We start from the raw sequence: 23,019 nt of genomic DNA, 5'->3' as shown, positions 1-23,019 counted from the left end.
TCCTCTTTACCTTCAAAGATAAGCACTCAAGAATCTATACCTGTGGCTCGAATATTATTAATTGCAAGGAATAGAAGAGAGGGTTCAACAGACCAAGACAACATTGGTTCTTGTCAACAAGCTTCTAATAGCTCAATAATGGCTAAGCCACATGCAAGCCCCATGGGACTCCATTATTAAGACCATAGCTCTCGACGGTATCCCCGGCCATTAACTGCATAAACCAAGCGTGCTTCAAGGATGAAAAAACCATATTCTACTTACTCTTTTGCAATTAATAACACCAACCATTTGTAGCAAGCTTGAGGACCTCTCTTCTTGAGCAAGAAAATAGAAACCAATAGCTTTGATACCAAGGAGAACAATTCTTTCAAAAAGCATAAAGAAAAGCTTATCTCTCAACCTGTGCTTACACTACCAGATCTCTTAAAGCCATTTGAGGTCCAATGTGATGCCTGTGGTGATTGCCTTGGACCTATTTTACTTCAACAAGGGCACTCCATAGCCTATGAAAGTCGAAAGCTTGACCCTGTTGAGCAAGCTCTAGGGATATATGAGAAGGAACTCTTAGCAATTCTACATGCTCTAGACTCATGGAAGCACTATTTATTGGGGACTCCTTTCATTTTGCAAATGGATCACCAAAGCCTTAAGTACTTCATGACGCAGGCCAAGCTCTCCGCCGACAAACAAATTAGGTGGGCAAATTTCCTTTTGCAATTTCATTTTCATATTTCTCACGTTACTGGCAAGCATAATCATTTGGCCGATGCACTCTCAAGACAACCGATAGTGAATGCGGTATCCATAGCAACTCACAATCTTTTAGGATAGATGAGTATGCTATCGACCCAATTTTAGAGACATGATTTCAGCCCTTGCACTAGGGAAGAAGAAAGGACCATTTACCCTACAAAATGGTTATCTTCTCTATGGAAATAGACTATGTGTCACTAACTCTGAGAAAGTAATGTATGAATCTCATGCTCCTCCTTATGCGGGACATAGAGGGATTCAATCTACCCTAAAACGGATAGAAACATACTTCTATTGGCCTGCCATGAAAGCAAACATACAAGAGTATGTTTCAAAATATGTGATATGCCAAAAGACGAAGTTTGATAGAGGGAAGCAATTTGGGTTGCTTCAACCTTTGCCGATTCCTAATTCATTATGGGAGAGCATATCCATGGATTTTACCTTTGAATTGCCCAAGTTTATCCATGGGAATACAGGAATATGGACGACAGTAGACATGTTTAGAAAACAAGCACATTTCATACCTTTCTTCAAAAAGACTATTAAGGCCCATCAAATGGCAACCCTCTTTATATCACAAATGTCCATAGTGTCAGATAGAGATCCTATAATGACCGGTAATTTCTAGAAGGGTCTCTTTGATAATTTAGGTACAAGGCTAAACTTCTCTCCGGTCTATCATCCCCAAACGGATGGCCAAAGTGAAATATCTAACCTAACAATTCTTGATCTACTAAAATCTTATGTTACAGAAGTAGATCAAAAGTCCCAATGGGAGAAGTACTTACCTTTAGTGGAGTATGCTCACAATAACACAATACATACTTCCAAGGGAAAAGCAACTTTTGAGGTGATGGAGGGAAGAATAAAAAGTGCCTGCTACTCAAGGTACATGGGAAGATCTTTGTTGCAAATGAATATAGCCGAGGCCCCGCAAGAATCTTTTCAAAAGATTAAGGATGATATATCCATCTCTCAGCAAAGGAAAAAGGTTGCTGCTGATAAGCACAAAAGAGCTCTAGCCTTTAAACAAGATGACTGGGTCTTGCTTAAGTTTCCCAAGGCTCGATTAAGGCACACGACGAGCAAGAATTATGCGGGACATCAAAAGTACTATGCTAAGTTAACAAAAAGGTACTATGGTCCCTTTCATATTCTTAGACCAATCAATGAGATGACCTATCAACTCAAGTTTCCCATGGGAATACAGGAATATGGACGACAGTAGACATGTTTAGAAAACAAGCACATTTCATACCTTTCTTCAAAAAGACTATTAAGGCCCATCAAATGGCAACCCTCTTTATATCACAAATCTTCAAGTACCACGGCTTGCCAATGTCCATAGTGTCAGATAGAGATCCTATAATGACCGGTAATTTCTAGAAGGGTCTCTTTGATAATTTAGGTACAAGGCTAAACTTCTCTCCGGTCTATCATCCCCAAACGGATGGCCAAAGTGAAATATCTAACCTAACAATTCTTGATCTACTAAAATCTTATGTTACAGAAGTAGATCAAAAGTCCCAATGGGAGAAGTACTTACCTTTAGTGGAGTATGCTCACAATAACACAATACATACTTCCAAGGGAAAAGCAACTTTTGAGGTGATGGAGGGAAGAATAAAAAGTGCCTGCTACTCAAGGTACATGGGAAGATCTTTGTTGCAAATGAATATAGCCGAGGCCCCGCAAGAATCTTTTCAAAAGATTAAGGATGATATATCCATCTCTCAGCAAAGGAAAAAGGTTGTTGCTGATAAGCACAAAAGAGCTCTAGCCTTTAAACAAGATGACTGGGTCTTGCTTAAGTTTCCCAAGGCTCGATTAAGGCACACGACAAGCAAGAATTATGCGGGACATCAAAAGTACTATGCTAAGTTAACAAAAAGGTACTATGGTCCCTTTCATATTCTTAGACCAATCAATGAGATGACCTATCAACTCAAGTTTCCCAACCATTGGCTCATACACAATGCTTTCCATGTGACCCTACTAAAGCCTTACAAAGGAGAGCCACCTCAAGAAGCAACCATTGAAGACCCACCGGAGATTGAGGACCAAGAAGGAGTGCTGCAGCCCGAGTCCATTCTCAGACACAAAGACAAGGTATTATGATGCAGTAAGACTATCCGAAGCTATCTTATTAAGTTTAAAAATTATCCTTTTGCCGATGGTAGATGGATGGAAGGCACACAATTAAAGGATAACCTAAACGTTGTCAATGCTTACAATGATTCCCTCAAGTAAGCAAAAGTAAATATGTGTAAATGAACAAAGTTTTTGTCTTATAAGACTCTCTTTTTCTTTATTGTGCACAAATGTTAATAAGTATGCATGCTTAGGATCATGTTTGTGGGATCCTCTACCCGCTAGCACGGACTAATGACTAGGCTTTATCTTCTCTACCTCCTCATAGTCGAGGACGACTATGATTTCAAGAGAGAGGTAATGTCATAAAAACTAATATCTAATTCTCCCAAATGATTTTCTCATGTTAAACCGATCATTTAATATGGGGAAGTACCAGGGGAGTAAAAGCTAGAATATTGGTAAGGCTACCAGACCGGTCTCTGGAGGGATCAAAGGAGGGAAAATAGGGATCCAAAAGGGGGGACATTTTGCAAAAGAGCAAATGTGCTTCAATGAGGATTAAAAGACCTAAGGTTCGGCTCCATTAAGACTTCCATAGGCTAAACGTTCTAAAATTAATACAATTGTCCGATGGCCAAAGTAGGGGAAAATTGGATGGTTAAGGGAAGACTAAAAAGTCTCCCCACATCCCTAAGAAGGAGGGGGCGATCCCTAATGGTAGGGGATGAGAGAGAAACACACACACACACACACACACACACACACACACACACACACACACACACACACACACACAAGCTCTCCCCAAAGAAGAATGGACACATGGCAAGCTCCTAGGCTAGTTGCCCCCAATTCCCCCTCAAATCTTATTGGATGGCCATAATGGTAGACCAATGAGAATTAGGCTAGAGTAAAATTAGTCTAATTCATTTTAAAATGCTTGATAAAATAACCAATGGAAATTAAGCTCCCTAGAAGACTATTGGACAGTCTACCAAGGGGTCCAATGAGCATCAAGCAGCCCAATGGCTTGCCTGATTCCTATTGGCCAGAAGACAAAAAGATCCAATGAGAGTTTAATAAATTATTTTAATTACCTAAAGCTTTGACAAAAGGGGAAAGGGGGACAAATGTTACAAGGCTATCAACTATGCTTCTAATTTGTGACTGGCTAAGCTTTGCAGGGGCCAATGGGGGGCCAACAAGAGTAATTCGCAAGAAGGGTCGACCAAGAAGAGAGAGAGGGCTGCATTTTAGTCTAACACTTTGCTACACACACACACACAGAGAGCTCATGTGTGCAAGAAGAAATCCATCTCCTTCTCCAAGCATTGAGAAGGAGAGGCCTACACCAACAACTCTTGGCTATGGAATGCAAATCCAACCAAGAGCCAAGCTTCAATGGCATGCTCATCTCCTCTGCCATGCTAATTACTAAGCTAATATATGCTCTAAGAGTGATTATGTGAGGAGAATACTTCTTTCTCATAAGATACATATTCTTTCTCTTAATCTATCCTCATTCCCTGCTAGGCTCTCACCATTTTTGAAGGTGTGTGAGTTCTTGGGACCGAGGCTAGGGACACTAGGTGTGTTTTTCAAGTATAATTTGGTGTATGAAGATTCCATCTTCATTGCACCAACGAGTTTTGTCAAGGAACAAAAGAATTGTACTGTACAAAAGTCTCCTTTGATGGGAGAAGCTATAATACAAAGCCTTTATGGGGGGAGGACCGACTCCATGTAAATCCGGTCCTCATCTATTGTCAATTGTTCTATTTCTCTCTCTTTTCAAGTATTGTCTATGCCAAAGTAGCTTGGTGTAAATTGCTATGTTGCTTTCTCGAATTAAGTACTCTCTCTATGCTCATTAGGAACTTGTTCTTAATGAAATGCTCACTATGTTATTAATTTCCGCTACACACAAGTTACTAGTGCATTAAGTGTTACAATCACCTTACCAATAAGCAATTTCTTACGACTTGATGAACATAGGATGAATAGAAAATATGAAGTACATGGCGGGTTTTAACATTTTTAAGGGTTACACAGGGATCACATCCAGATTACACCCCATGTGTAGCTCACATGAGAATCACATCATGATTAATAGAAAGATCACATTGTGATCACAGTAGTGCAGATCCATGATCTGATGGAGTAGATGAGTGCCACATGTGCCTTTTGACAGGGACCATTGATCCCCATTGGGGAGGTGCATGTCAATTAGTCATGAGGGATGGATCTTGGAATGAGCTGTACACTCTCAGAAAGCTATTCCAAGCTGGTTGTTAGAGTTAGTTCATATCAGCATGAGACATCATATGAAAGAACACTAGAATGAAATGGAATACTAAAACTGGAGGCAACACTAAAACCTAAAATTGGAAAGTGGAAATAGACATTGGGATTGTACACTGGAACTGTGAACTGAGATTGAGAATATGTATTTAGATTGTCAAAGTTTACAAGTACAACCAGTGAGGCAAGTACGGTCTTGTCTTAACAAGAATTACAAAGGTATGAAGAGCTCTAAGCTATTAGGAATTCAAGGACGAGGGCATCAAGAATATCCTCCCCAAAAATGAAGTAGTGAGCCCTATTTATAGCTTTTCATTGTCTCTCTAACTGACTATTCCTTGTGCTAGTTATCCTAGTAACTTGTTTTGGTAATTACCAACCTAGGTGCCCTAGTCTAGCAGCTATGCCCATTATTTACATTCCTTCTCCCCTTTCTTGAATTTTGGTGTAGACCAAAATTTCCCAGAAAACAGTGAGCAATCAACCAATGTTGGTCCATCGGACTCACTTCTACTTATCTGGTGGCTTCTTCTTTGCAGGTTTGTACAAGATGTTAAATGGCTCCTGAACTTTTGGGCCATCATTCTTTTTCTAAACGAGTTGGTACAAAGCTTCTTGTTCCAACTGATCCTACCTGACTATCTTCATTTCAACCTCATACAGAGTTAGTGCATTCCATGTCTTCATTTCAACCTCATACAGAGTTAGTGCATTCCATGTCTTCATGTCAAGGTTGTATAGAGTTCTTTTGCCTCTGGTTAGGCAAGGTCTGGCCAATTTATGATAGTAGGATGCAGTATGGATCCATCCTTGAGACAACGGTTGGTTACACTTGACTTGAGCTTCAAAGAGTATTTTGGCCATCTGTCTAAACTGAGGCTCAAAGGATTCCTTGTTGCCAACTCCTTCTCACATATCCTGAATGCTTCAACTATGAGTTTCAAAAGCTGATTGGTAATCGTAATGAATCTACAATGTGAAGATTCCATTGGCCCATCATTAGTTGGAAGTTCTGGAGTGCTTGAATCAAATCAAGAACTAGATCTTTCTTAGAGATTTTTCTAGAACTTGTTTCTAGGTGGTCCACTCAGTAGTGACTCCGTCATACCATTCTTTGAGCTAGTCGATGATCGTGATGTAGCTTGGTTGGTTCTATTGGTTCTGGGTATGTTGGATATATAGTTGGAAAGAACCTTGGCGGCTCAGATTCTTTAGTAGGCATGACATAGATCATGGTTGGGGAGTCTAGTACAAATTCTATTAAATTCATGACCACTTGGTTCTCTTGTTGCATTAATTTTTTAGTGATTTGTACCATGTGGAAGAGGTTCTTGAGATTGCTCTCCTGTTCTCTAGGCTCATTATGGTTCTTGACCCTCGACTAGTGGTGCAGTGTTAAGGTTGTCAGCCTTTATTGCTTATGGTTGCATCTGATTCACAACTATTCTAAAGTTCTTGACTGGTTTAGTTAGTATTTGGCACATTTCTTGAATTGGCGTGATGTAGAATAAATCCAGAGGTTCACTTGCTTATTTAGAATGGATTTTCTGGTTCTTGGGTTACTAGGATTGCCTCTAATTTGGCATAATATAGCTTGATCTTCGCCCCATTGTAAAGTTTAAGAAACAGTAACATAGAAAATCCCCTTAATCTAACTATTCCATTAGAGAATACCAATAAATCTCATAAGGTCTAGACCATGCTATTTTCAAGTTGGGATTCTTTGGTATAGCAGCCCTAGATCACTCTTCTTGAATTCTCTGACCCTGATTTTGCTATCCTGCCAATGCTTCCTCCTTTGCTGGACCACCTCCTGTTCCAACATGGCCCTTTGTCTTATGTCATCCAGTTGTAACAACTCATCCAACCTTTATTTCAAATTCTGGTTGAAATTCATTCCATGTTCTATTGCCAATCTGAGACTTGGTATAGAAAACTCCATTAGAAATAGTGCCTCTATTCCATACACCATTCTGAAGGGTTTCATACCAGTGGTAACCTTGGAGGCAGCCCTATAAGCCCATAGTATTGTCTGGAGTTTGGCATCCCACTAATGTGGTTCGTTTTGAACTATTTTAGTCAAAATGGTCTTGATGACTACTTTTTGTTTGACCATTGTACTTGGGATAATAGGATGTAGACTTCCAATGCTTAACTGAAAAGATCATAGTGAGTATCTAAATGGTTTTATTTATATAGTGTGTATTGTGATTTGAGACAATTTCAATTGAACATCCATATTTGAATATGATATTCTCATACAAGAATATGGTTGTTGATCTGGCAGTGTTATTTGGTAAGGCTTTGGCTTCAACCCACTTGGTGACATGATATGTGTCCATGATGATGTACCTGTTCTTTCTTAAAGTAACCTTTTTAAATGGCCCCATAAACTCCAAACCCCATTGCATGAATATTCCTAATGGATGCACCAGAGTTAGTGGTGTCATGTCCACTAATGTTGGCCTTCCCATCCTCTAGCAAATGTCACAAGTTTTACAGAATGCTCTGGCATTGGCTATCATAGTCTGCCACCAAAGACCTGCTTGGAGGATCTTCTTATATGTAATATCAGTAGAGAAATGTCCACCTGCATCTCCATTGTGAGCTTCAGTAATGACTTGCATCCTTTCTTTCATTGGCACACACCTTTGAAGTACATCATCAATGCCTAATCTGTGCAGGGTTCCACCAATGATGGTAAACTTCAGACTTTTTATGATCAATGCCTTTTTCTTAGTTTGAGACCAAACCTTTGGAAACCGCCCCTTCTAAAGGAATTCATAGACAACTTTCCATTCTGGATCCTGTCCATCATCAGTTGTATTGTGGAAAAGTTCAGCATCTATTGGCTCATCTCTTGGTGATGCTTCAAAATAACCTTCTGCACTTCTGGAAAGAAAGTCAGCACCACAATGTGTTTTGTCTAATTTGTGGAAGATTTTGAATTCAAACTCCATCAGAAACATCATTCGTCTAATTAGTCCTCCCTGAATGATCACTTTGTTAATTAGAAAGAGGAGTGCCTCATGGTCCACATAGAAATGAAAACACTTTCCCAGCAGATAATGCCTAAACTTTGAAGCATTGCACCATTCCCAACGATCCTTTTTTAGTGGTAGAATAGCCTTGCTCAGCTAGGCTAAACCTGCGACTCGCAAAGTAGACTAGGTATTCTATCTTCCCATAAGGGCGATCCAGTATAGCTTCCATCGCCGTTCCAAAAGCATCAACATGCACATGGAAAATCACATCTCAGTTCAGTTGGTGAAGGAATGGCTTCCTATTGATTGCATCCTTTAAGCACTGGAAACTTCGCTCACATTCTTAGTCGAGATGAACTTATTTCCTTTCTTGGTCAATTCATATAGAGGTAATGCTTTAGCTACAAACATGTGAATAAACCTCCTATAAAAGTTGATGTATCCCATAAAGGAGCTCAATTTAGATACTGTTGTTGGCACTTTGGCTTGCTGAACACACTTTACTTTGTCATTGTCCATTTCAATACCATTTCTATAACAATGTGTCCCAGAAACTATCCTTTCTAGGCCATGAATATCGTTTTTTCCATATCATTAGAAGGAGGATGGGTTCTAGGAGGGCCTCTTTATTTGCCATGAGATTATGGAGGTGATTAACATTTTGACAAATAGATGAACGCCATGTGTGCAAGAATGGTGGGTGTGTAAAAGAGGTGTAAGAATGGTCAAAGGATACACTTTTCCCCAAAAAAAGGGATGGACAACTTTATGATTTGCAGTCGTCCATAACTCCTACATATGATCTCCAATTTGAGCGGAGATTATAGATCTATAATCTACATGCTGAGCTCTTTCTGTAGATATGTTACATGATACACTTTTGCTCGCTAGATTTTAAATTTCATTTTGGGGAGAAATCTGAATTCAAATAATCTAGCCGTTTTACCTATTTGAATTCAAGTGATGTCCCTTGATTGTTTTCTTAATACTAGAGGCTTGACTCCCTTAAGGTGCCAAATAAAGAGGCCCTTCTAGACCCCATTCTCTTCCTAATGTGTAAAATCTTCTTGACCTTCAAATTTGCTTAATTCAACCACTAAATATTGTAAGAAAAAGAGGAGCTGCAAAGAAAAGGGGAGAGAGACCATCTCATTACCAAGTGACTAACCATAAAAATTAAAAGGCATTAACGTGATGCATGTTCCCGTCATGACCTTTGCATGACCATAACCAATCTTGATAGTGAGAACTCACCTTGAGAAAGTCCATATTAGAATAAATAAACTAGACCACCCTTCATCTTGACCTTCAAATTTTCTTAATTCAACCACTAAATATTGTAAGAAAAAGAGGAGCTGCAAAGAAAAGGGGAGAGAGACCATCTCATTACCAAGTGACTAACCATAAAAATTAAAAGGCATTAACGTGATGCATGTTCCCGTCATGACCTTTGCATGACCATAACCAATCTTGATAGTGAGAACTCACCTTGAGAAAGTCCATATTAGAATAAATAAACTAGACCACCCTTCATTTTGAAAGGTTTCATGTGTGCAAGCCCCCTTTTCTTGCCCAATGCCACATGAGCAGCATTTGTACACAAGCTAGAGCTGCATTTGCCCCTGGTCTTGTCTAATTCCTACCCCACTATATCGATCTCTAACCTAAAGCATCCTAATATTAACATTTATTATCACTTTGCGTTTGGTAACCATAAGTCGCTAACATAATAGTTTGACGAACAGCTAACATAACTTAAAAGTACTGCGTAAACTTAAAATAAAATTGCATAGATACGAAATAATTAAGTATAAATGAACTTAAACAAAAACAAATAAAAAAATACTAAATATTTATGTTAAAACAAATTTCAATCAGTTTGTTAATGGTAACATTTATGTCAAAATTAAAAATGACAAATTTAATATAAGATTTAATTTTAACTATGATATTTTATTTAAAGATATGTGTGTATGTACGTAGTGTATATATTTATGTGCAAACATATGTGTATGAATTTATTTGTGTGTTTATATGCATGTATGAGTGATTATGTGTGTATGTATATGTGTATGAATTTATTTGTGTGTTTATATGCATGTGTGTGTGTGTGGTGATTATGTGTGTATGTATATGTGTATGAATTTATTTGTGTGTTTATATGCATGTGTGTGTGTGTGTGTGTGTGTGTGTGTGTGTGTGTGTCTGTAGGAAAAAGAAAGAAAGAGCACTCACATTTGACCAATTTGAGCATAAAGAGCCCAAAAACAAAAAAAACATACCTTTTCTTTGCAGGAGGGTGTGTGAGTGGAAATCCAAAGTTAGGTGAAGCCCAATGTAGTAGATCTGCAAGTATGGAGGAGAAGCGCAGAGGAGGAGGAAGGAAAAATTAAAAAATGAGGCAAAAACACAAAAATGAACATGCGGGTTCTGTTGCAAATGTTGGAATGGGTATTGATATAAACGTCAGTATATGCGCCTCGGTATAGATGTCGATATTTTAAATTTTGTTTTTTTTTTAATTTGAGACTCCCTCAAGTTTTAGCAATGGATATACCGACGCCCGCCAACGACATCAATAACCTAGCATCGTTAATGAATTGATCTCTCGTAGTGAGATCTAAGTGCACTCACTAATGGGTAACTTGATCGTGTAACTAATCACTATCCAATAAACTAAGATGAATAGAAGCTTGAGAAACTAAAACCTAAGAACATAATTACATAAACCAACCTTCTAATGGCTAGTGAGACGAGGATTTTGATGCTAGTGCTAAACTACTAATCCTATTTTCATGGTTTGATGAGAGCTTATAATTAACCCAAAATGTAACATACTCCTAATGGCTTTTATATATATATATATATATATATATATATATATATATGTGTGTGTGTGTGTGTGTGTGTGTGTGTGTGTGTGTGTGTATGTATTCACTACTTACAAAACGTAAATTTATAGCACACGGAAATTTATAAGAGAAAAAAATGTCAAAAGAAAAATTTTTAAAAAAAAGAAACACAAATGTACTAACATGAAGTAGACCACCTTTTTATATGAACACAAAGAGTTTTTTGACTTTTCACCTTCGCGTGTCTTTTCATTCTTTAAACTCACCCTTCACTTATTTCACTTATGCACTAAGATATTTTGAAAGGCTTTTCATTTTTCCTAGATTGGGGTGACCTAATGAGACCTAATCACCGTTAAATTGATTGCTAAATGAGCTTCAATTGGTTGCATCTTGCTTTTTATCACAATGTTTTTGGTGAGTGGTTTTTTAGTGAAGGATTTCATCAACTGTTTTTTGAGCGTCGATTTATATAAAGGGCACTGAGAATGACGTGATTAATGGCGCCTATTGCAGGTGGTCATGATGCTGAGGACCAGAACCAACAGCATAATATCACAAGGTTGCCATCGTCACCGCCAAAACTTGAGGCATTAGCCCACGAGCGGGTAATTAGGAAGGGAAATCTCAATGCAGTTATGACACCGCCCATGTCGAAGGCGCAACTGGAACATCTTTTGCTACAAGGCGGCCAAAGAGCACAAATGACCCATGAATATGCAGGCGGCGCACGTTCAAATTTTCCGTTGGGCCGTTGCTTCTCCACGGGCAGATCACGAGGACTCCTCCTCGGCCTCAACTCTAATTCTACTCCTCCTGCAGTACCTACTTTTCATACTAACGTTTTGCAGGACGATGCACCAGACGTACAGCTACTGCTTCCACACTCCACTTTGTTGTCCTCTCCCAGCCCTATACGTCTATCTAAGCACACCGGTCGCAGTAGCACTATATTGATGCAGAGGTCTAGTAGCTATGGCGTGGGGTCTTTTTTTCCCATCTTCAAGCGACAGTCGCCCACTAATGAGCAGATGATACGTAAGTTGTCTACCTGGAGCACTAGTAAGACAAGAGCGCCTGCTGGTTTAAGCGCTGTTGCATCTTCTAATTCTTCCTTGACCAGTTTTGCGCCTTGTTGTTGTTCTTCTTCTTCTTCTTTTGCTGCTGCTTCTTCTTCTTCTTCTTCTTTTTCACATGACCATAAAAGCGTTGAACATCCAGCTGGACGACCATCGGCAGCTCAAGTCATGCAATTGAATAGTGCGCTCAGATCTAAGAGCCTCAATAATCAACAATGTACGTATGAGGATCTGGGTGTAATCACACATGGGTATTACGACACTAGAACAACTGTTAATGCTAGCACTAGTGCAGCTAATTATGGTAGAACTGCAGAACCTAGTCATGTGATTCCCAACGCTTTCAAGAGGTCCTCTTCGGGAGGAAGGCTTTAACAGATTATTGTCATAAAGTTGTGCCTTTTTCTATTTCTATGCACATCCACAGGGGCCGACCAATTATGAAGTACATTGTGGACTTACTTCATGTTGTGTGAGCGGATATTACTTTTAATCCTACTTATGGTTTAACTTGAGCTTAAGTTGACCCTAGGGAATATCAATGTGGTGTTAGAACAATGTTCTACGTAGAACTCTAGGGCAAGTTTAAGCAAGACTCAATCTTTAAGATCAACCCACTTTCCAACTCTTTGTATTTTATGTAAGAATAAAGTGAAAGTCACATGGTCTTCACTCTATCAAGGGGGTAATTTGTTTGTATCCATGCAGAAACATGACCACTTGAGTCCATGCGTGCTTGTCACTGTGTGTTATCTCTATGTGCACCTTCCATTTTTTATTGTCAAGAGGACCTAATATTAGCTCCAACTTTTCACGATAGTTTAGAAACTACTTTACCACTTTCCAATGTGGACAAATATATTATTAGACGCAACATTTGGTAAAACACTTGAGACTATAAAATCATGGTAATGATGCTAAATTATGATAGAATCAATTTCACCACAATTTTAGGTTTCTTTATATTTGATATTAATGATGTAGCAGCATGCCAATCCTTGCATACCCGCATGTTCTTTGTGATGTGTATATTTGTCCCTGGTAGTGTATTGATGAGTGCACAAGCAATGGCAAATTTATTTAAATGATGACAAAGCAATTTTGAATCGGAGCAATATCCTTGTAGGGACAACTAGCTAAGTTCACCCTTGTAGCTATCATATAATTGTTTTCTTTACTAATACTTGGTATCCTCAACAACATTTCATTTTTACTTTTGCATCAACCCAGTAGCTACAAAAAGGCTACTTTCGAGTACCATTTCTAATTCTCATGCGTTAGTAGCTACATAAATAGTACTCATTGAAATATGGCACACCATCACACTTATCTAATTCCATTGTACACTCAAAGGCCAATCTTCCAAGCTCCATATTACAACAAGCGCCTAGAAAAGCAGAAAAAACTACAAATTAATATGACAACAACATCTTAATAACTCCAAAACTTTGTCAAAATGCCTTGCACTCCCAAAAAGAATTGACAAATGAAAGGAAATAGAGTTTCTCTAGCTCTTGAACCACTAGGCACCTATCAATATCACATGTGGCAAAAGGCAAGCTCCACATACACCATACTAGCCTCATGTTACAATCAACAACAACAAAAAGGTGCTTGGCTTACAACTCTCTCCTCAGTAGTAAACAAGCCATTCACCTCGTGCTCCTCATGCCTCACAAAGACTTGCATTGCATGAGACTATAGCCATGTGAAAAGATATTGGCATCTCCTTCCCATAGGCATCTCACACACAAATCCTCTTCCCAAACATTAACCTTTGCATTTTTCATCTACAATCCTAGTTCCCTTTTGCTCCTCTTGTTGATGGCTCCTCAATAACCATATATGTTGCACATCAGTACCCCCATCATAATAGCCTCATTAATCAAAACCTCTCCTCATCATATCCAACCTTGATTTAAATTGCTCACGACTCTAGCCGGTTGTCAGCTTCTCCTTAATCTCTAGGCTTCCTCTAAGGAAACGGTGTTGGCCATGTAATCAAGAGCAACCTTGTGGCTAGTTTAGTATCGTGGCCCTCACAAGCTAGCCATTGCAGATATCCTTCTAATTTGTGTCAAGTACACCCTGTGGTTCAAATTTCACAAACCGTGATAGCTTAATCTACTTAGTTCAAGTCACAATGTCCTTCACTCTGATCACTCTCCATCAAAATCTCTCCTACTTTTACTTCTACATCTCCAGCTTACGCTTTATCTATTATGTGGTCAGTGGAGGGGAAGAAGTGCACAGGTTGTAGTACCAAAGATCAGCAATGGGAGGCTCCATGGAAGCACCGAGAGTGTGGAAATGTAGGCGGGAAGAAAAAGTCACACGAGGGTGAAGGGATCTGTGGGCGAACAAACCAAGTTACAACAAATCCATCCACACAAAGCAAGATGTAGAGAAACCAAGTTGCAAAGGAATCTGCCCGAAAACCAAGTTGCATCTAGGAGTAGTGCTTACACCATATTCTCGCTGCTTGGATTAAAAATCCACTATTATAGGCAATGAATCTCTGGAGGAACATGGGCAACTTCGAGCTCTAGAGGAACATGGTCAGCTTCATGATACATGATATTTTTGTGCTACTTTATCAATAATCGGTGCCTTTATATTCTTAGTGACGTACTTATGTGAGTTGTTACACAGTGACTCTAGTTTGTTATGTGAGTGTTTCCTTTTAGGTTCCTCTTTCCCTAGATTTGAAATCGCTCTCTCCCTTTGCCAGCTTCTCTTCCTTGATTTAATGCACACGTGCTCTGTTTTGTGAGAGAAGTGGCAAGTACTCACTTTGATACAACTGCACTAGGGCTCAAGGTCTGATATTGATTTCACCTCTATAGTTAGCAGTGATAAAATTAGAGACGTTTGAAAGTGGTGAAGCTATGGAAATCTGCATCCCCCCCGCCCCCCTTTGCATGCTTGACCAAAGGAGGGGGGTGCTCCCATAGAAAAAGACTTTTTCTCTTTCTCCATCAAGTTCGTCTCCATCTCCATGTTTGAGTCTATCCAACTGGAAGTCCCTTTACACATAATGCATGCACATTGCAACCTATGGCCTTCATAGATGTACTTCAAGACCAATCGCATAGAAAAACATTAAATGCTACAATCAACATTTAGATAACACCAGGGCATAGCACATGGGATAAGGTGATACCATGGCCTTCAAGGATGTACTTCAAGAGCATTACACAAAAAAGGTTACATAATTCACTCATTGTCTCTAACTATATCCAACTAGAAGTCTCTCCACAAACCTACAAGCACATTGCAACCTAAGGCCTTCAAGGATGTACTTCAAGAACGATCACATAGTTGAATAATCATTGGAAGAATGTGAAATTTTATTTGCAAGGATGAAGTGAATTATTGAAGCTAACCAAAACACTTGGTAGCTCACCAAAAGACTCAACATCACCACGAGAACGAGCCCATATGCGAAAAGTTGTAAAATGTGGAGCTACATGGATCGCAATCCATGGTCCTTAGCCAAATTGGTCTATGAGAGTTTCCTTGTGTTCTAAGGGACATGGTAAAACGCATGCCACAGGCCCAACAATGACAAGCTAATAACATGGACATCACAATTGTGTGCTCTCAAGTGCACATGACCAAAAAAATGTCTAAGGTGTGAAGAGTTGTTAAGGAGTACGAAGAAGAAAGGAAAGGGCTAAAGGAGACAACGAAGGCTTGCTGACCACCAATTGTACGTTATTTTGTTCACAAATCACTATATTGTTGTAATATTCCACTCCATTTATTAAAGCCCCATGTAATTTTAAATATGTAAAACCCAATTTGCTAGCATAGAAAGTCTTCCGAGTTGATTGGAAATCTTGGTGATGTTTTGTGCAATTATGTGATGCTTACAAAACTTAAAATTAAATGGTACAATAATTAAGCAACTTTGGTCCATCAAATGCAAAGCCTTATTTTTTTAACCCATTATGTTAAATAACCACTTTTAACTCACTTGAAGGTTTCAAAGTTGAAGAGTTAATCACATCAAACTTGTAAGCTTTGAAAACACCAAAGATCTGCATAACTTCCACATCCACTCCATGAAGCTACTCTATTGTATCTTTTACTCCCACATGCTATGCTTTATGCATGATAATTGAGCATTTTGAATAAACCATTGTTAACACGTGCTTGAAGCTGCTAATCAAACTTATTCGTGCTTGAATATCCAATCCTCGTAGCGTTTCTGAGCGCTTGTGATCCAAGTTGTGTTAAATGTAGCAATGGAGCAAATAGCACATTCCCTCCTTGGTATATATGAGGAATAGCTACATCATTGCTTGTTGTAGAGTGTTGGCCTATGAAGCATTTCAACACTTGGATCATGGTATAAGTAAGAAAGGCTAAGCATTGAGTTCCATTTGAGAAAGGATGAGCATTGAGTTCCATTAGAGTAGAACTAATTGTAAGAATGGTCCAGCTTACAATGCAAACATCGTACATCTCTCGACCCCCAATATAGTGATGTGTGTAGATACTTTCCACACTCATGGTTAAGCTTGATTTACTTGCTCATTAAATATTTGATTGATGGGTACAACACCTAAGGTCACACAATTAATTGCTACAAATGTAACCCTTCCAACCAAGACCATTCAATGCGGATGCAACTAGCTACAATTTGTTATACAAAAAAGGAACAAAAAAGAAAAATGATATTGAACGATTTTTCCTGCATGTCCATTGAAATTTGGAGTGACATGAGAGACACAATCTTTCAAAAACAAGGAGATTAAATGTCTTGCGATCACAATTGATAACAGGTTTACTTATTACAATTTTGTTCAAGTTTCCATTTGGTACTTTCATGGCGTGGCCAAAGTGTGTCTCAACATATCCTTGAGCCAGTTCAAAATTCAAGACAATCAGTTGAGAGGAGGGTAATTTCGTTTGGATTTTGCAAGAAAATAGAGTAATATGGCCGAAATTATAGTTAAATTTGCAAAATTTCCACGTAAGAATTGGCTTAAGGGCCTTTGTGTGTGTATGGGATAAAGTTATTTCCTTAAAACACTGGGTTTCATGTCATGTAGTAAAGGTATTCGAATTTGGTTCACTTGAAGTAGTCGCTCTCATTGGAAAAAATATTCTCCAGTTCTTTTCAAGGGCAATGCCATTGCGCATAAAACATTCGCCATTCCTACTTCTAGTTTGCCTATCAAAAATTTTACACTGATTGGTACAAAATCTTTGCCCGTCAAAAACTATGATGATCAGTAAGGCAAAAAGGTTTCTGCAAAAGAAAAAAGTTGTAGCACACTCTGCTTTTGTGAGGTGTGCTGGTACATAAAAAATATTACTTGTCCCCTTTACAAGAAATGAATCAACTGGTATGGTACATCCTCATGAAAAATTGTTGTCCACCACCACTGCAGAGCAAAGGAGGCCTATGATTACTATCATCTGACTATCAATGACAGGAGGCCTGGATTCTAGCCACCAGTAATAACAATGATGGATAGGGAGGAAGAGGCCCAAAGCATGGTAGCCACAGATATCAGAAATGAACCCGCTAGCCCGCTCGAGAGAAGCCAGCATCCTTGCTGATTTGTTGCCCGCTCCATATTTCCTTCCCAATGTGATCCGGATGCCCCTACCCCCACATTGAGACATACAGCTCGCCCAATGGTATGCCACTGCAAGCGCCTATACAGCTACTACAGCGGTTTCACACTTCGCCCCTAGCCCTGCTCCATGCCGAATAACGCCTTGACAGCGTTCACATAACGTGGGGTGGTTCTCAAATGAGCCAACTTTTACAGAATAGTTCCAGCACCTCTCACACTTGCTCCCATCTGCTTTGCTTACTCCAATCCAGAGATCACCAAGGCCTTCGAGGGTAGAAGTCCCAGTATATTTCACATCGAGGGACGTCGCTTCGTTAACAGAAGCAAGCACTTCCGCCTACATGTAGAAATTTATAACGTAACCTTAAACAACTGAGAAACTGTGAAAAGATGAACCTTGAAGACTCTAGGAGCAATCGACAGACCTGTGATGTGATGAAGATTCTGCATAATCTATCTGGATCCTCAGTCGTATGTTGAGCTAGCCTTGCCAGAAGAGCTTCATTTGTAGTTGACAAGAAGACCTTGGCATCCAGACTTGCTCCAATGAGCTTTCCACCTCTTGCTGCCTCTAGAATTTTATTTGCTTCTGTACGTATCTGGAATCATAAACAGATGCACATTTTTTTCTCACACTACTACTCTGATATAAAGTGTAAAAGAAGAAAAAGCGGATGCCCAACCTACAAAGTCATGTGCATTCTACTTCTGCATGTGCAAGCATGGCATGAATGTAAACATATTTATGTGTTGCTATTGACCAACTTGAACTATATATTGGAATTAATGTCATAGCGTCAAGGCATAGATGAACCTGCAAGAGTGTTCGCCAATACTCAACGTCATCCTTTGACAATGACTTCCAATGAGCATCAGTCTGAGGCCAACCAGCTTCAAAAACATGGTGACACCTTGAACCATCCTTCAAGAAGTGAGTGAAAGGCAAATGTTGCCACACATCCTCTGCCATATGTGGTAGCACTGGTGCAATGGCACGCACTACACACAGGAGATGTGCCACCAAAACAGTTTGACAACTTCGCCTCGTAAAGCTTTTTGTACCTCTGCATGATTCCAGTATTCCTTCATGTGAAGGAAAAGTCCAAGAGAATAATTAACAAAAACAAAATCTCACCCCACATAAAGCCGATCTTTGGCAGTATCAAAGTAAAAATTTGATAAGTCCACCACAGCAAACCTTTGTATCAACTGATAAAACAAATCATAAATGATCCTGAAATCATTTGGTTGTGTAAGCAAATTTGGGAGAATGAGGAGGAACTATCAAATATTACTTGGTAAAACTTGTAAAAGTGGTAACATTCATAGCTTTCTCTTATGTCATCTAGAACATTTGCCAGCTGGAACAGTGCATATTTGTCAATCATGGGCAGACGTTCATAATTGACTGTGTCCGACTCGGGCTGAAACAGCAGAGAAACAAGACCATCAAGTTCTGCTCACAGAAAACAACACACTCTCCTGGGTATAAGACAGCTAAACTCATGCTGCTGAGAAGTCTATTACACCTTGAAGTCGTGAAGATTTGAGAGCAAAAAGCGCAAGGTGCCCCTCAATTTTCTATAAATATCAGACATCTGCCGGAGTATGTGCTCTCCAATCAAAACATCTCCAGTATAGTCCACACTTGCAACCCACAAACGCAGCACATCTGCTCCATATCCTGGAGCTTCCTAAAGGAAACACTGGTAAAATAGCTTAGGAACATTTTATTGCACACAAAAAGCTTACATAATGTCACTCATCATTTTTGTGAAAGAAAACAACCTTTTGGTTTTTGCCACCTTCAATCACAACTTTAGGATCAATTCCATTGTTATTGGATTTACTCATTTTTAGGCCTTTCTCATCTAGGACAAACCCATGAGTCAAAACCTTCTTATAAGGTGCACTGCCTGCAGAACTCCAGAAATGAAACGGCCACATCAGAACAGCTCAATCCACCCATCAGAAAAATCACAGCCCTATAAAAAATTCTACCTTGCACAGCAACACTCGTGAGTAAGGAGCTTTGGAACCAACCCCTGTGCTGATCACTACCTTCTAAGTACACATCTGCTGGCGATTTCAGATGTTTTCGTGTCCCCAGTACAGCTGCCCAAGAAGAACCTGTACAAAGTTTCCATTTTTTTTCATGTAACCCCTTCACGTAAGTTCACATCTAGTAAGCACAAAAGCCATACTTTTCACCATGCAACATAATAATTATACAATTCACAACTATACGATGCTTGTAAGATGATGTGGTTTCCACACAGAATTAGAACTCGAACTTAAGAGGAGAATGGAACCCAAGTTCATACTATTTCCGCTATGTGGGCAAAAATGAACAGATTTAATTTCAAGGGTTCACATTGAGAGAGAGAGAGAGAGAGAGAGAGAGAGAGAGAGAGAGAGAGAGAGAGAGAGAGAGAGAGAGAAATGAAATGTTATATTAACGTCTTCAAAAGGCCAAAGTGACCTATGAGACCAAAAAGTTACAATGTCGTGGATCCGATACAAAGTCAAGAGTAACAAGATGACAAAATGACAAAATGACAAAAATAAAATACTATGGAATCCTAAACTGCTAGGTGTGAACTAAGCAGCTAGCTGGGATAGCTAGATCACAAGAGATCCAGCATCGGTCGCTGGCGGATCTCATGAATCTCCTCCATGGTCAGTAGTCTGACCGGGCATCGTGCATGTCGGGCCAAAGTGATCCAAATCCTCTGTTGCAGCCTCCGTCGATGCTGTGTAGTCCTCCGCAGTCGTGGGCATCTGGATCTTCCCAGCTCGGTCGCTCGGTCGATCAGTGTGTCTCTGGTGTGAGGCGACGAGCTCTGCTGTGGTAGTAGCTCCTCCGGGTGTCCAGTGGCAGCTCTAAAGAAGTCTGTGATCTTCTATGAGACTCGCTAGCCTCTCCTCTCATCAAGCTCTCTCTGTGTCTGCGCAGCTCGAGCAAAAACAAACCCAAGCATCTCTGATCCTCATACCGCATGACTCTAGAGAGTGGTCCAAATCCCTCTTTGAACGAGCAATGGAAGCGGCGTATCTCCCAGTCTCGATCCGCAGCTGGTGTGAACATGTGCGTATCTGGCCAATAGCACATCGTATCCCATGAGACAAGTGGGTGTCCATGTATCTGGGCCTCGTCACCAAACCATCCTCCGTAAGCTAGAGAAGATGCTCTATGTAGAAAGCCATCTTCGTGCCCAGCTCCTGTGCTGGCTGTATCCATGTCCTCCTGGTGTCTAGTTGAGTCAGGTCTTGGCGGATGAGCCTGGTGATCTCGGATGGTGTAAGAGTCAGAGATGATGCGCCTAAAACCATGATGTCATCTCCCCATACCAGCATGCTCTATCTCCCTGCGTGGCTAGTTGTCGAGAGGACTCAAGTGCAAGGCGGACATATCTGTCTCTGGGAAGTTCCCACTTGCGGTGTATGTAGGAGACAGATCTGGTGAGCGCCTCAACCACTAGTGGGGGGCAGCTAGCTCTGCTCGAACAATAGCACATGGTACTGAAGCCTTGGCTCTAATGAGCCGCGAGATCATAGAGACCAGAGGCTTCTCCATGTCCACCCATCCATCAATGCGGCCTGTCCTCCCGTGATGATCCAATGAAGGTCCCCAAATCTCAGCTCCATAAAGCAATGCAAAAGCCACCAAAGTGTCAAAGAGCCAGAGCTTCGTCCGAGGCTCCTAAAACTGAACCTGTGAACACATCCTTTCCAATCTACCCAATGTTGCATGGGCTTTGGTGAATTTAGTCTCTGCTGCCCTCCTCAATGAAAATGCTGGCCCACTCAAAACCACTCCAAGGTAAGTGTAAGCATTTGTATACTCCACTGTCTCCTGACCGTATGTGAATGCAAGCGCTGACCTCCTGATCCACTGTGGAGTAGTATTAAATACCATGACCTTGGTTTTACCAAACGGACAAACCACTTTCCTGGGCAAACCTATCCAAAGCATCCAAGTGACATTGCATCCCCTCCGGAGAGTCGGAGATCAACACAATATCATCAGCATATAACAATAGTGGAATCCATGTCCCTGCCAGCTGTGCACCTCTATCACCATCTCTCTCAATGTAGTCAGAGACCTCATCCACATACATACCAAATAGAGTAGGAGAGAGCGGGCAACCATGCTTCACCCCAATAGTTGAGTGGACCGGTGTGGATAGACCCTCTGAGGTGCGTACATGCCCCACTACTGACCTGTATAATGCCATGACCCCTTAAATGAGCTATGTGGGTGCTCCCATCTATTGTAATCTGCGCATCAATCTAGCTATGGGTACTGTGTCAAATGCTTTGCGGAAATCCACAAAGCTACAATAGATCCGTCTCCCATTTGATCTGCCCTCCTCAATGATGGCTCTGAGTGTCAAGATATGGTCAAGAGTAGAAAGACCCCTCCTGAACCCTGCCTGTCCGGCTGTGCGTATCGCCTCCCTCTCTGCCCATCTACTCAGCTGCTGCTCAAGAATAGATGCGTACAACCGTGCCAATGTGTGTCCAATCATGATAGTGCGATAATTCCCAGGCTCCATAGGGTCTCCCGACTTGAAGATAGGTACAATAGTAGATAGGCTCCAAGTATCAGGCAAGCCCTCACACATGGCACGGTTAACATAACTCCTAGAAGATCTGCTAGTAGATCTCTAGCATGCGTGAAATGCTCAGCCACTAAGCCATCATGATCATATGCTCTCCCAGTCCTCATCCTGTCAATGGCCTTCCTCACCATCTCAGCGGTGAAAAAAGCACATGTGTGTGGGTATGGATCGAGGGGGTCGGGAAGGGGGGGCTGCTTAGGAATTGTGTATAGAGATGATGCGTACTGGCCCCAGGCCTCTATAGAAGTGATGGTAGGGGGGGCCGGGGGGGGGGGGGGGGGGGGGGGGGGGGGGGGGGGGGGGGGGGGGGGGGGGGGCTGGCTCATGAAAGAGCCGCCATGCCTCACGTGAGTCTTGACTCAAGAATAGCTGGTATAGATCCTGCTCTAGGCGAGCCAAAAATGCCCTCTTCTTCCGCCGCACTAGGCGTAGGAAGTCAATCTGTGATTGGCTTTAAGTGATATCCCCCAAAAGCACCTCCCTCTGAAGTCTAGCTCTAGTATACCAACATTCCTCATCATACCAACTGTTCTGGGGCATGCTCTCCGAACGACGTCTCTGCTCAGGCTGGGTATGTGGGTATGCCTCTACTGTTGCATCATGTAGTGTCTGTGTCAGTATAGTAGTAAGCTCCTCCAGAGGTCGCCCTGGCTCCTCTGTGCACAGACGTCTGTAGATCCCATCTATGTATACAGAGTCCGTCTACCGCGTGAAGGTGTAGCGAGTAGGGG

The 23,019-nt window shown here is 40.8% G+C and overlaps 2 protein-coding genes across 2 annotated transcripts in view; one reads left to right on the top strand and one right to left on the bottom strand.

The window, feature by feature from the left end:
• The window catches only part of LOC147441819 (uncharacterized), a 57,463-nt gene extending 44,717 nt beyond the window's left edge, over positions 1-12,746 (top strand). The window contains exon 2 of the mRNA XM_086528211.1: positions 11,507-12,746. Coding sequence (XP_086384337.1) covers positions 11,507-12,444 — 938 coding nt within the window. The 3' untranslated portion in view covers positions 12,445-12,746. The remainder of the gene's footprint in view (positions 1-11,506) is intronic.
• A 4,560-nt stretch (positions 12,747-17,306) lies between these two features.
• OVA2 (tRNA synthetase class I (I, L, M and V) family protein) overlaps positions 17,307-23,019 on the bottom strand; it is a 123,106-nt gene continuing 117,393 nt past the window's right edge. Inside the window, exons 15-22 of the mRNA XM_086528210.1 lie at positions 19,665-19,793; positions 19,452-19,579; positions 19,193-19,357; positions 18,959-19,087; positions 18,799-18,872; positions 18,478-18,727; positions 18,089-18,262; positions 17,307-18,000 (exon numbers count right to left, since the gene is read on the bottom strand). Of these exons, the coding sequence (XP_086384336.1) occupies positions 17,743-18,000; positions 18,089-18,262; positions 18,478-18,727; positions 18,799-18,872; positions 18,959-19,087; positions 19,193-19,357; positions 19,452-19,579; positions 19,665-19,793 (1,307 nt within the window). The 3' untranslated portion in view covers positions 17,307-17,742. The remainder of the gene's footprint in view (positions 18,001-18,088; positions 18,263-18,477; positions 18,728-18,798; positions 18,873-18,958; positions 19,088-19,192; positions 19,358-19,451; positions 19,580-19,664; positions 19,794-23,019) is intronic.

The sequence above is a fragment of the Adiantum capillus-veneris genome, chromosome 14 (genome assembly GCF_014529385.1).
Source record: "Adiantum capillus-veneris isolate H3 chromosome 14, ASM1452938v2, whole genome shotgun sequence".
Lineage (NCBI taxonomy): Eukaryota > Viridiplantae > Streptophyta > Polypodiopsida > Polypodiales > Pteridaceae > Adiantum > Adiantum capillus-veneris.
This window is presented reverse-complemented; position numbering and strand designations above follow the sequence as displayed.